The 14,739-nt window shown below is 41.9% G+C and overlaps 1 protein-coding gene across 2 annotated transcripts in view; it reads right to left on the reverse strand.

The window, feature by feature from the left end:
- The window catches only part of Lrrc6 (leucine rich repeat containing 6), a 110,399-nt gene that overhangs the window by 62,441 nt on the left and 33,219 nt on the right, over positions 1-14,739 (reverse strand). For both annotated transcript variants that reach the window (XM_029548231.1, XM_029548232.1), the window contains 3 exons: positions 10,987-11,213; positions 6,360-6,551; positions 3,179-3,256 (listed from right to left, as the gene is read on the reverse strand). In XM_029548231.1, coding sequence (XP_029404091.1) covers positions 3,179-3,256; positions 6,360-6,551; positions 10,987-11,213 — 497 coding nt within the window. The remainder of the gene's footprint in view (positions 1-3,178; positions 3,257-6,359; positions 6,552-10,986; positions 11,214-14,739) is intronic.

Here is a 14,739-nt window from a genome sequence, read left to right on the forward strand (position 1 = left end):
GGAGGGATGTTCTTTATTGGCTTGCTTCCCCTGGCTTGCTCAGCCTGCTTTCTTATAGAACCAAGACTACCAGCCCAGAGATGGCACCACCCACAAGGGGACCTCCCCGCTTGATGACTAATTGAGAAAATGCCTTACAGCTGGATCTCCTGGAGGCATTTCCCCAACTGAAGCTCCTTTCTCTGTGATAACTCCAGCCTGTGTCAAGTTAACACAAAACTAGCCAGTACACTCTCTGTTCCATTCAAGTTCCCAAGGTAGAATAAGACGACGCCTGGGTTATGAATGATCACCGTGCAAATGATGGGACTAAGGAAGTTTTTGAATAATGTAATATTCAGAAGTGGCTTCAAGATGAAATATGAAGTAAAACGTCAAAGACTGAGTACTGACAAGTCTGCTAAGAAATTTGGCTGCAGCTTAAGGCAGAGAAGCAGAAGCTGACAGAAACTGGAGAAGTCGGGGGGGGGGCATGTCTTAGTTTTGTTCTTTAAGATTAAAGTTACTAAAATATGCCGGTATGCTGGTGCTGTTGGTCCAGTGAAGTGACAAGGAGTGAAGCAGAGAGCAGGGAACCCTGGGAAGCTAAGTCTTGCATAGTTAAAGAAGCTGGATAGTGAGCTAGCAAGGGGGCTGAGTTTTTTGTTTTTTGTTTTTTTGTTTTTTTTTTTTTTGTTTTTGAGACAGGGTTTCTCGGTGTAGCCCTGGCTGTCCTGGAACTCACTTTATAGATCAGGCTGGCCTTGAACTCAGAAATCCGCCTGCCTCTGCCTAAAGGCGTGCACCACTATGCCCAGTGGGGGGTGGTGGTGGTGGTGGGGCTGAGTTTTGACGGCAGAGCCATCACAGCAGGAGAATGCTGTCTACCACAGGAAACACAAGATGCCTGGTTGATTTTGTTGTTCCAGTGAAGAAAGAAACAAGGTCTTTGGTTAAGTCTACGGGAACTTAAGACAGAGATGAAGAAGAGGAAGAGGTGTGACCTTTGCCTGCAAGTGACTGAGTGAATGTTTACAGTGATCCAGGAGAACCGCAGGTGACTTGAGACCTGTGGTACCTGCATCTGCATCAAGTGCAGTGGGTAAAGATGGATGCTTCACTCCATGCGCACTGAGCAGAGGATGATGCTCAAGATTAAACAATGCTGGGATCTGTGGCTTGGGGATGGTGGACAGAGAGAAAGATGGGAGCTGAGGAGTTTGTTGAGGGTGAGTTTCTGTGAGGAATGTAAAATCCAAAGCAGCAAGGGAACACAATGTGAGGACAATAAGCAAAGCTATAGATGGAGTGGATTTCTGTGTGGATGGAGCCTGACTGCTGGAGTGGAGGGAGTCTGAGACACTGGGGATGATGTTGAGTTGACAAGGTTAAGGCTCAGGACATGGCAGCAAATAGAGGGATGAAATGAGAATCTTATGGCTGAGCTGAAGGGAGAAAACAAGTCAAAGGTCACCAGGACAGAGGATGGGGTTGATGGGGTAGAGAAATTGTGGTCTAGGTGCTAGGACCTTACATGAGCTGAGAGGCAAGTAGTTGGGAACTGGGTGGGCTTAAGTAGAAGACTAAGAAGGGGGTGACCATTCCACAGACACTAGAGGATTTTAGGGAAAGGGAGTCAGACAGGCAGCCTGTTGCTGTGGGCTATAGTTTTCCTAGAGGTTAGTGGGGAGTAAGAATGTGGTCAACGGTGGAAATAGAATCTCTGGTCCTAGTCACTAAATATAGATACAAAGCGCCTATGTAGGGAGCGATGCTGGTGGTGGATCTTTAAGCTCCAGAAGATACAGGTGGATGGTAGAAAGGGACAGGAGGAAAAGAAACTGGGTTAGATATAAGGGAATATAAGGGAATGAGGTCAGATGACCTGGCACATGAAGAAGTAGGAATGTCCAAGACCTTGAGGGACTAAAGGGCAATGAAGAGTAATTTCCTGTAGAGACTTGTAAGAAAACTGGCTTCAGGGAAGAGAGGGTGGACAGCATGGCAGGAAGAACACTGCTCTCTCTGAGAATACATATGGCTCTGGGAGTCTCCCTTCCCTGTTGAAGCTGAAGATTGTCTTCCTATTAGACCTTCAGGTGTGGTAAAGGTGGCTCCTTCCACAGGCACTGCTGCATATGGTATACCTGACCTACTGTCTGGAGCTGCATTCCTGTGTGCGGGCCATGCCAGGTAGGAAGCTGGAGCCTCTGTCGTGACATCATTACAACTGGGCCAGTGTGAACAAGTCAGATGCATCTGCTTAACTACATGACCATACTACTGACCTAAGGAGCCAACATTCTGTCTGCCAAACATGCTTTCTGTGAAGATGAGATGTGCCTGGGATGCCTCTAGATCGTCTTTGTTGTGGTAATGACATAGCAAATGAAATGATGGCAGTAAATGGACTTTGAGTAATGAAATGAAGCTAATGAGATTTAGCCTATAGGCTTGTTATTTGTATTGAGATTATAAAAGGCACTGTGGGTATGCTCGCTAATTCTGTTTTCAGACAGACAGACAGACAGACAGGGTAGCTCAGGTATTATGAGACTATAAGACTTGAGGATTTTCAAGTCCTCTCTCTTCTCCTCTCCTCTCCCCTTCCCTCCCCTCTCCTTCCCTCTCTCTCTCCCCTCTCCCCTCCCCTCCCCTTTTCTCTCCTCTCTCTCTCCTCTCTCTCTGATGAATCGCTCTCTCTCTCTCTCTCTCTCTCTCTCTCTCTCTCTCTCTCTCTCTCTCTCTGAGGTATTATTAGCAATGCCTTTCCCCTGGCTTGTGAATCCTTTCTAGATGTATTCCAGGGAAAATGTAGACATGAAGGAAATGTCTCAGTGTTTTCAGCCAGACTGCTTGTGGCAAAGTTTCAAAGAAAAAAAAAAACATCATAAACAGGACGATGACGCAGTGACAGTTTTCAGGCATAAAACTGTATATGGTCCAAGACTTCACGGGATGCATAGATAACTAAGATTTCCATATGCCAGGATTGTTTTCTAGAAACCAGGAGATTTGTACCCTAGAAATAGAGATGTCTAGCTTTCAATCATGCCTAAAATGACATTATGGTACACTCCTCAAACTCCTTCATAGGGGTCAACAGGTTCTAGTCAAACCAAGCCTGTGGCTGAGGCCAGCGCAGCGTGTGCTCACTAGCACTGCCCCACCGGCAGTGTCTCTACTTGGTCTCACTTACTTGGCTTCGTTGACATTCAGGACTTTCCCATCTTCTGTAATCAAAGTGCGGGGTGGTTTCATTTTCTTTCTCTTTTCACTTAAGGTTTGGTGAGAGTGATGGGAGAGACCAAGGGGCAGACAAGGGAAATAAAGAGAGGATAAATGTTATTAATATATCTCGTGTTACTTTAGATACTTAATTACAAATCACAAATATTTTTAGACATTTAATCAGGTATTTGTTACCATACTCACAGCTCATTGAGAGTCCGTCCCCTTAATTCTTCACTCCTCGCTAAAAACCAAACCAAGTTTTACTTGGTTATATTTGTATCTCCAAAGACCAAAACAATTTGCCAGGGAATTTGAATTGGGGAAGTAAATTCCTTTTCATGAAATACTCATGAATATTTAAATGAGTCTATTTTATGCATGGTTTACTCAGATAACTGTCAATTCTCCACGTGTGTGTATGGAGCTCCTGCGTTGGTTGAAATTACCATTTTTGAAATACAAGTGAAATCTATCCTGTGGAAATAAAAATACTGGTGCATAAGGAATGTGTAAACTGACACTCCTCACAGCATCGTTTCCAGTGGCACGTCCAGAACTGCTCAGTCTCTATCAGTGGAGGATTGATTGGCTCTACTGTGGTATGTAACATTGGAAAGCACCTCACAGCTGTTAAAAAATGTGTTTTCTCTTTACACCCTGATGGAGAAAAATGTTGATGGTGTATCTCGCAAGCGAATATATACCACTGAAGTTTAGGGTTTTGTTTGTGTGTGTGTATAGTGCTATGGGTTAAATCAAGGATGTGCACATGCCAGGAAAGTGCTGGACCACTGAGGTCCAACCACTTTTTATCAAACTCAAACCATGTTACAGGTTGATTTACTCAGAGGTTAAAAGTGATTTACATAGCTACAGGGAGAGGAGAGAAAGCGTTGAGCTAGCAAACCCAGTTTGTTCCTTTTCACCATGCTGAACGATGGCATAGGTGAAGCTGAAGAAAACGGACTGTGTGAAGCAAAAGGTTAGCACATGGTTTTCTTTACTGCAGATAACATTTGAACATGTGAATAGGCAGATGTGGAGGATACAAGGAAGGATGATGTAACCATAGGTAACCATGTGCCTTGAACTTGTTGTGTTCGTTGACTTTATTGTCTTAGTCTTACTTACATTCTTTTGCACATAAACTGAGCCACCCGATCTGATCAAGCAATTTGAGAGACTTAGGTCAGAGAAGGGATCTGGAAACACAGAGCTTCACTATGCTCAGTGTGAATAAGAGTTTACATAGGGCAAAAGGCTGGCCTTTGTTACTGCTTTCTCTTAGCTAATAAAATAACTATGCATACAAAGGGGCAGGCTAAAGAGCATGACTGACACTCCAAGCAATGTAGCTATACTTTTAAGGTGCTAGGGGAAAAATCTTCCTCCTGGTTCTAGGCTTAGTATGATATAAATTACTTATATTACATAAACATATATTATACACATATATAAACACAAACAATACATATTCAGGAACATGAACACATATGTTAGGAATACTGTAACTCTACAAATACATAGAATTTATATTTCAAAGAGCTCATAAATCTGTATAGAATCTTCATGTTTGTTGGCTTATCTGCCTTTATCAAAACAAACAAACAAAAAGCCCACTGTGGAGTGTTAAAATGGGTGATGTGTTTTGCTTAACAGAATAGGACCTCCTTGCAAGCATCAGAGAGAGTGGTGGGGTGTCAGGACATGAACACTCATTTTCTAATGCTGCTCTTCTGCTCCTCTCAAGGCACTATGAGGCCTGGAACAAGTCACTACATTTTGCATCTCTCTCTCTCTCTCTAATTAGTGAAGAACACTTTATGGAAGCGGTAGAGACTTTTAGAAGTTTTTGATTCAGTTTCTTGCTTTCTATTGATAATCATAGAAAACATACTGTTCTTTTATTCATCTCCTTGCCATGTAGACAACCATTTCAGAACTCACTGATGGCATTCTCAAGCTTATGAATTCCAAGTATTCCTGTCAATGATGTATTTTACATGCTAGATTTCAGTCTTGACATGGAATGGAAAGAAATAGAGCCTATTTCTGGAAAGGTGCTGTGGACAAAAAGCATTGTTTAGGGATCCTAGCAATTAACAAGTAGTGAAATTAAATCTGAGCTCTTCAAGTGGCATTGTCCTGTGAAATGTCTAGGAAAGTTGTACCATGAGAATAAAAAGATTAGTGAAGCTAATTCTAATTCTTCATTTTGCAGATTAACAAAACAGACACAAAATGTTCATTCATCGCACAAAATATGAGCCTTCAGTTGTGCTAACCTAGGTGTAGTGGCTTGGCCTAATGCTGCCTGCACTCTAATGCTAAGATGGGGCCCCCAAGACTGGTTACCCCAAAGACGACAGAGTCTGTACTTAAGGCACTGAGTGACCCTGGTCCAAGTTAATTGTGACTGGTGAATGAAGATGCCAACAGCCAATAGCTGGGCAGAAGAGACATAGGTAGGGTTGAGGTTTCATGGGCTTGGGTTGGGGAGGACCAGGAGAAAAAGAAGAGGAGGAGGAGGAAGAGGGAGGAAGAAAGGAAGGGAGGAAGGGAGGGAGGGAGGGAGGGAGGGAGGGAGGAAGGAAGGAAGGAAGCGGCCATGAGATAAGGGTCAAGAGAGTGTGGTCCTAAGTGCTGCCCAATCAGATGTAAGAGCAGCTCAGAGGGAACATAGTAAATAATAAGTAATAAGTTGGAGTTATTGATAGGGAAATGGATTCTAACAGCTTGGAGGGAGCTGCCCAGCTTTTGTGCTGCTTAAGGAATATTGAAAATATAAAGGCCTTGTGTGTCTTTCATCAGCTAAGTCAATGATCAAGGTGGGGTAGAAGCCCCAGCCTGGGAATTTTATTAATTTCCACTATACCTAGACCATACTATTTCTAGTATATAAAGTGACAAAAAGGAAACAAAACAAAATTCTATCTCAAATGCTATAATTCATGGTGTTCTAAACCTTTATTTTTATGTTAATGAGGTCAGCCAATAAAATTCAAAAAAAGCTGTATTTGGAAAAGGCGAGATTCACACATGATGGTGAATAATGGCTTGGCACAGACAATAAGTACAGCATTGCAATGGAGAGAATATCGAGTCCACTGGAGACTGATTCACTCCGTCATAGGACAAATGAATACCTTAACTTATCTTGGGCTTTTCGCTGTTTTTCCATGTGTCTGAGAGTTTCCAGTCTAGATTCAGGGGTGAACAAAGACGGTTTGTTCCAGAATGCCAGATCATCTTCGATTTCATCTGATTTCTTTGTGTTGTGTTGCTCTTCTTGTGTTTCTGGTACCTGGAGATAATCTTGGTTCTCTATGGCAGAAGGGCTGGGCAGAGCAAACAGACCCAGAGCATGTAAGCCCAAGAATGAACATAGGAGTTTCATCATTAAGGCTTCCTCTTAAGTGCCTTATGCTTTCCTATGTTAACTTCATGCCTGTGAGCGACAAATGCCATTGGGAGTGTACATGAGCTAGGGTGAAGGAAATCATTGCCCCAGAACCAAGGCAGACCCTCAATTTCTATCCTTAAAATATCACAGTACCCAGTCTGAATGTTCATATGCCACATTGATATGGGTTACCTGGGAAGCTTCGGTGTCTGACTTCTCATCAGAGTCTATTTGCAGATACAGAGCAGGGTCCATGGGTCTATGTGGTTCTTGCAGGAGGTACTGGTGATCAGCTGAGAATGGAGATCACAGGACCTTTGCATTTCCCCCCATATTCAGCCCTCTCCTATCAGATTCCCTCTCTACACGGCTCCAATCGAATTGTGGCTCTAAAAGACAATTTGATCATTTTACTTCGAGGTTCTTCAATAATTTCTCCCTTAATTGCTCTTCTGAGATGTGAGCCTTTCCACAGTATGGCCTCCACTTCATTTTTCATGGTCAACTTCTGATTATGTTACTTTGGATGGTAGCAGCTCTCTGTTCTATCTTTTACCCAGTTTTTGTGCATTGTCTGGGAATTAAATGATCTCTCTGTGTAATTGAATGAGTGTTTGATGAACTATTCAGCATTTATTTTTTCAGCATGGATTTAAGAAACTTACTGAGCCAGATTCCTTGGCAAGCCAGACCTGAGGTCATTTTCAGGGCATAGTTCTGTTCTAGTAGATAGGAGATGATATCAGTGAACAATAAGTACCGTGGAGGCAGCTATCCCCTTATCACTCCCTGGAATTCACATTCAGTGTAAATGTATCTGAAGCTAAGTATATTAAATAATAACTCAGTATACATCACATCATTGTATATCTGGAGGTCATTACCAAAAATACTTATTTAGTTGATCTTCAGGAGGAATGCTATTTTTATAAAGACATCTATTGGACAAAAATACTGAAATTCAGGTAGTATGGGCAAAACATAGGAAAAAAGTTCTGCTTGCTTTTTAACGTGTTACAAACTGTATATTTCAATGAATAAAATCATGAAAATAACTGAAAAAAGAAAGACTTTTCCCTACAGCTAAAGTTCTTTATGGTACAGAAACATCAACCTGTGGGGATCAGTAATATTTTACAATATTCTGCTGGATTGCCACCAGAATAATTAGTTATAGTCTTACATAAATTTTCCCAATAAAGTTGACTTACTTCCACCTTTTACAATCTAAAATTTAAAATGGTTCAAAGCCTCTACCTATGAAAAACGAATACAACTGTTCTGCTAAATGAGCACAGCAATACATGACTTAGTGGAATACAGCGGTATCCATGGGTGAGTGGATCGCTCCCCCTACTTCAGAGATTCTTCTTGCAGCAGAGGGTCATTAATACTGGAACCCCAAACTGGACAATATGCAGAGAGGGAGAGACTCTGGAGCACTCAGCTGTAAATGCAATGTCTCATCGGGCTCCTCCCCGAAAGATTAAGGGAGATATGTGGAGGAGGAAGAAACAGAAAGATTTAAAGGTCCAGAGAGATGAACGACCTTAAGGAAACAGTGTCTTCCATTCATGAGAAAACTGATAAACATCTGAGTTCATACCAACTATGACAGCAAGCACAATACCTGCACAGGTTCAAGCCAGACAAATTCCGACACTAAAACTGGGTGGGCACGAAGCTCCACCCCTAACTAAGAGGCTATTTGCAACTGGTAGCTGCTGGAAAGGAAATACCAGTTTGTTTGTTTTTTTTTCCCAATAGAGTGTCAATGAATTAAACAATGCAAATCACTGAAAGGAGTTATTTGCTGTAGAGTTAAAGTATATTAACCACTCTCCAGGGTGGGTCCCATGTCTAGAAGTAGCTGGTCAACACAAATCAGATTCCATGGTGTGATGGAGTACAGTATGGTATGTGTGTGTGTGAGTGTGTGTATGTAAGTGTGTGTGAATGTGTGTGTGTATGTGTGTGTGTATAAGTGTGTGTGTGTGAGTGTAGTGTGTGAATGTATGTGTGTGAATATGTGAGCGTGTGTGAATGTGTGTATGTATATGTGAGTGTGATGTGTGTGAGTGTAGTGTGTGAATGTGTGTGTGTGAATGTGTGAGTGTGTGTGAATGTGTATATGTGTGTGTGAGTGCAATGTGTAAGTGTGTGTGAGTGTAATGTGTAAATGTGTGTTTGTGTGTATGTACTTGAGAGAGAGAGAGAGAGAGTGAGCAAGAGAGAACTGTTTTTGCTCTTGCTTTTTAAGAGAGAGAGAAAGAGATTATGAAGTGGATGGGTAGGGAGAGGGGAAGATATGGGAGTCGTTGGAGAAAAGGAAGGACTACCGTCAAAATACATTAAATTATAATTTTTAATAAAAATATAAAAAAAAGATTTTAGAAAATAAAAACCAGCAGAAGCATTAGCTAAGTAACCTAAGGCTTCGAAATCAGAGCGAATCTAAAGGTACGTAGCTGGCGATGAGATGTCTAGGAGCTTCCTGGGGAACGAGCAGAATCTCCTCTTAAGCACTATTTTAAGTTCACTCTCTTTCTCCCCTCTCCCACTCATCACCAGAACCCACAATCACATAGACACTGCTCAAGAATAATTTCACTTCAACGAAGACTCAAGTCCAGGCCTTAAAAGGTCCAAAGATTAAACAAAACTCAAGACTTACATCTAAGCTGAAACCCCTTATTCCCTGTCCAAGTTCCAGTCTGTCCTGGTCCCTCTCACAGTTGGGTTTTACCTGGGAGACATGCGCAGTCTACTCTCCCTCTCCTGTCTCCTCTGCTTTTTTACCTCTGTGCCCATCATTATGCCTGGTTGGATTATCCAGCCTTATGTTTAGCCTGAGAGATTGAGTAGATGTAGGTGAGTATCAGCCACGTGACCACTGCTCCTGTAACCTCGCTCGCTGGTGCTGCCTTTCTGCCCAGACAGAGTTCTCCAACTACATTGCTCCCTTCTGGGGTGGCCAACATGCTTGGCTGATCCTTCTGGGACAGCTCCTGAGCTTCTGACACTGCCAATGATTCAGGTCACAGTCTCTTTTGAGGCCACTCTCTTGGGTAGGATCCCTTTACAACATCTCAAGCCTGGTTCCCCTCCTAACATCAACCCTTAGCCTGTGAGATGGTCACAGATTGTCACCATGTGGAATGCTGGCAGTACCTACCTCATGATCCCTGGCCTCTAGCTGCTGCGACTCAGTAATGCATCTTTCCCACTCTTTATGAAGCTGAGAGGGAGGAGGTTCATCTGTATCCTATGAATCTCAATGATGGTTTTTGATTTTTTTTTCCTGAAACCTTGAGAGATGGGCCTGCTTCCTTTCCTCCCCAGCTAAGCCAATGACTAAATAATAATTCAGGAATACCCTAGCCTATATCACTGACAGAGCTTGAGTCCAGATCCACAGATATAATGTCATGAAAGATTTCACAAGCTAGACAAAAGTACAACACTAAGTTTTATTACATTAAGATATTTATATTCAGATGTCCCTAGATAGCCCTGGCTGGCCTGGATTCACAGAGACTTGCTACCTCTGCTTCCTAAATGCTGGTGCCACCATTCCTGGCCACAGTAAGATATATGTGGACTATATTCAGGCGTCAGGGCAGCAGACACCACTGAGGGTAAGGAGGGAAACAAGGGTATTCTGCAGGCTTCTAGCATTTCCCTGACAGTTCATTATGTCTAAAAGATTTACTGCAAGCATACAAATGACTGTTGCTTCTTCTCTCTGGGTGGTGGAACAATAGCTTCTTGCTTAGTTGTTAATAAAGCACTTGTATCCATCTGAAATATTTTATAATTATTGTTTTCTCAATAAGAAATATATTATGTAAATATTTGAAACTTTATATAGAATCAAATCAAGTGACTATAGTTGTGATTCACTTAAAATAAATACCATGAAAAATCCAGATTCATAAAAGATCAATTAGAAGGTTATTAATCACATTTAAAAATGTATTCATCATGTAACACAAAATAGAATGTTTCAGGATGCAATCAGAATTATTCATTTTATTATTGTGTGATTTGCATTTAACTTTTCTAAACTATTCCTGCCTTTGAAATCAAGGTACACCTGCTAATTCATCTTTTCCGTTCATGTTTAGAGAGACTTCTCTAGGGATAATTTCAGATGCAAATGTCAGTTCCTGGATAGGAAATGCAGTTTTTCTAAGGGAAAAAAAATCCTTCTAGAATCATCATCATGCGATATTCATATAGTTTCCAGCCAAGCTTACTGTGATGTTATGTTCTGGAATATAACTGATGCTATGTGAACACCTTGGGGAGGAAATACTGCAGGTGTTTCAATGGGAGTTAACAAGAATGCAAACCACTGATGGACGCACCAAGCATCATGGATGTCTGTGTACCAATGCCCATCAAAGCCTGGGCCGCTCTTCTTCTTCTCTTCTCTTTCATTTTCTTCCTCGAGTTTCCTCTGAGCTTCCTCTTTCTCTTTGGCTCGTCTAAGGCAGTAAGCTTTCTCTTGCTCTCTGATTTGCTGTTCAACTGATGTGTAGTTCTGCAATGCCTGGATCCTTTCAGAACGCTCTATTTCTCTGCCATCCAACCACTTAAACAAAAAGCAGTGAGACAGCATAATTATTCACTTCAGCTGAGTGATTCAAGCCTGTATCATTAGCACTCGGGTGGCTGAGGCGGGAGAATTTCTGGGACAACAGGGCCATATTCAAGGGAGGAAAACAGAAGGGGAAGAAATAAAGAAAGAAGGATCAGCCCCATGTTAATTTTGATTGATATATTTTTAAAATAGAAATAATAATGCCATAGCAACAAAGAATCAAAGTAATTAATGGGAAATCAGTAATACTGGTCTAAATCAATGTTTATTTCATACAAGTCATATAGTTTACAAAGCACCCTTACTGGAAACAAGTAGGTCTTCTGTCAAAATAATTAATGAAAAGCTCTCAAAATATTTCTATTAATTTTATAACTGTTTATTATATTAAGTTGTTGGGGCTTAAATCAAATCATGGCTCCTGAAACAATAGTATTCTCTGAGTGTCTTCATGGAAAGGGCTTTACACAAGGAGCCCCAACTCAAGTCAGCTCCTGTTCCACCCTTGGATGTATTAGCAAAGTGTTCATTGTTCTAGACAGTGTTTACATGATAGTTATATACTTTTTCCAAATTAAAATGTCAATAGAGGATAAGAAGATGGCTCAGTCAATAAAGCCCTTCCTACACAAACATGTGGACTGTGTTCTACCCTTTGTATCCATGTAAACAGCCAGGTGTGGTGGTACAGTGGAGCTGAAGACAGGTAGACTCGGGAGCCCAGTGGCCAGCCAGCCTACCCTAATTGGTAAGACCCAGGTCCCAGTGACAGACCCTGTATAAAAATAAACAATGAAAACACACAAGGTGGTCCTGAGGAGGAATAACTCTTAGATTGGTCCTCTGACCTGTATCTGCATATGCACACCTCCATAAAAATACACAAGTACATGCATGCATGACCCCCCCAAATACACATAAACAAAAGGGAGAAACAAATATGCTAACTAAAATACAAACTGTCAAAGCTTCCAGTACAAAGAAATCTGTTAACCCAGCCCCATTCCATGGAAAGAGGTCGGGGGGGGGGTAGATTGATGCTCTTCACTGAGGAAATCTTTGGTACGTGCAATCCAGGCATTGTGAGTGTCACCTCATCTGATCTAAGGGACTGAGATGTGATACAGTTAAGAATATTCGATGAATGGATGGCTTCCCATTGACTTACAAAGAACCTGGAAGTAAGACCATGGGAGCTCAGGCACAAGCTTCAGAGTTGGGGAAGGAGGTGAAGACTGAGGGTGTTGAAAACCCAGGACATGGCCATAAACACAAAGGGACGGGTGCCCCCTAGAGGTGGCAAACAGGCAGGCACATGTCTGTCTATGCCTCCTCCCTCCCACCCCCCATGACTAATAGCCCAGCCAACACTTAGATTTCTGCCCAGGGAACCATTTCTGACCTCTGACTGTCAGAAAACTCAAGTGAATTTGCCTTGTTTTAAGGCACTAAGTTGGTGTTAATCTGCTGAAACAGGATATTGCAAACTGCATTTAATGAGATACAAATTTAGTGAAGTATAAGAGTTCTAATTACTGGGATAAGTCATATTACACATCGAAATGGGAATAAAGAGATTAGGACACATGCTTTCATGAGACCCATGCAGCTGCTGTGCACCCGGAGGTTTAGTTTTGAGCTTCCTGGCAGCCAAAGTAAAAAAGAAAAACATTGTTAGTTAGATATTTGATTTTCACTATCTTTAATTTTAAGATGTAATATTTTCTGGCTTTCATCTAATATTTAGCTTGGAAACCTATCTTTAAAGTGAGTATCATAATAAATATCTTGAGAAATATTATATGCTATTTGGACTGAGATATAGTAGAAGTTACCAGACTTCTCAGAGACTCTTTTTTTCTAGCATCCTCCCATGAAGACTGAGGGCATGTTATTAAGTTCCCCTCCAGCTGCAGCTATCACTTAAGGTAAGAAGCAGCTGTGGCACAATTTCCAAAAGGGACTCCATTTATGCTAGAGTTAAGGCTTAATGAAGTTGGGAAACTGAATAAAATCATGGCGTAAATAAAATAAATTTCTGTAACAAGCACACCAGGTATGTTTGCAAATAAATAGTATATTTATGTAAAGGAGATCATAAAATATAAACGTAAATATGGGCTAGCCATTATTAGATTGAACTGGAAGAGTCTGGCTAAATAGAATTCTTTAATCTAGGATTCTGATGAACTTTGGAAGTAATGTGCTGTTCTTGGTTATATCTGGAGCACATGTGCCTATTTGGTTTATACAATCTTTGTAAATGTTTTAAAGTTTTCTTTACTCGGACATACTGTTTCTAAGAGACCTCTTTATCACATTCCAGACTAGAGACCTCATATGGACCTCATTTGTCTGAAGATTCCTGGTAGGCGTGGTTCAAAGTTGGCTTACATTTTCTCCAAGTTCAAATAAACCCTTCTAAACTTGCCTAGAAGAGCAAGGGCAATGGAAACTTCAGCATTTCCTGGCCTTCCTCCAGGCAGGGTCCCTGAAGCTGGGACAGCAGGGTGTTCATGCTTAGAGATGATGCCTGTGCTTGGGTCCATGCATCTTGATAAATAGACATGGGTCCACACTTACTGTTGGTAACTGTGTGTACATGTGCCTATACTCACTGGGGATAACTGTGTGTGCTTGTGCTTACTGAGGATAACTGTGCACACAGAGGAAAAGCAACTGGGCTTGCCTCGGGGCTTCATTGAGATCCTCTACAGGAACAACTAACATCCATCTAGACATGAGAAAACTAACCCAAAAGGCCTGCAGTTCACGGGTGGGACTGAGGGTAACACTGTGCTGTGTGCTACCAAGGTCACTGCCACTCACTAACTACAGTGCTGCAAACCAGGGGGAGGGGGAGAACTCTTGCAAAAGATTTTCTCTCTTTGTACTGCCTCTGTTTTGAGAGGCTGAGTTGAAGTTTTAACACCAGGACCTCAAAATCAGACTCTTTGGAGAACATAGGGGCATTGTAGGTATAATTCATTTGGGGGAAGATAAAACATTGGAGTGGTGTGGGCGATACCACATCCTGGTGTCATTAAAAGGAGAATGCCATGGGAAGGAACAGAGGCCTAAGAACACTGTGAGAAAATGGGGCAGAAGTCAGAGCAGTGAGAGTATGAGTCAGAGAATCGAAAGCACTGCCAGCTGATCTATGAGTTAGGAGATAAACCTAGACTTTCCCTCATGGATTCGAGCGGGACCCACCTCAGCCCCCTTTTCTGCAACTTCACCTGGACCATTTGTTCTCCAGAGCTATGGGATAAGCGATGGGATAAATCTGTCATTTAAGTCCCAGGCAGACTGTGCATTTCACACAGCAAGCCTAGAAATCAACACATCTACCACCACCGTCCCTTTCAGACAAGCCTTACAGACTCTCGGTGGAATGGTACCTAAGATTCCAAAGTGGTTTGCTTCATTTTGAAGTATCAGTACACATTTACCGGCACTACTTTTCACAGGTACCCATGTAAAACCTGAGTGTGGACTGTCTCCTGAAAGACTTGAT

This window comes from Mus pahari, chromosome 17 (assembly GCF_900095145.1).
Source record: "Mus pahari chromosome 17, PAHARI_EIJ_v1.1, whole genome shotgun sequence".
NCBI classification, from domain to species: domain Eukaryota; kingdom Metazoa; phylum Chordata; class Mammalia; order Rodentia; family Muridae; genus Mus; species Mus pahari.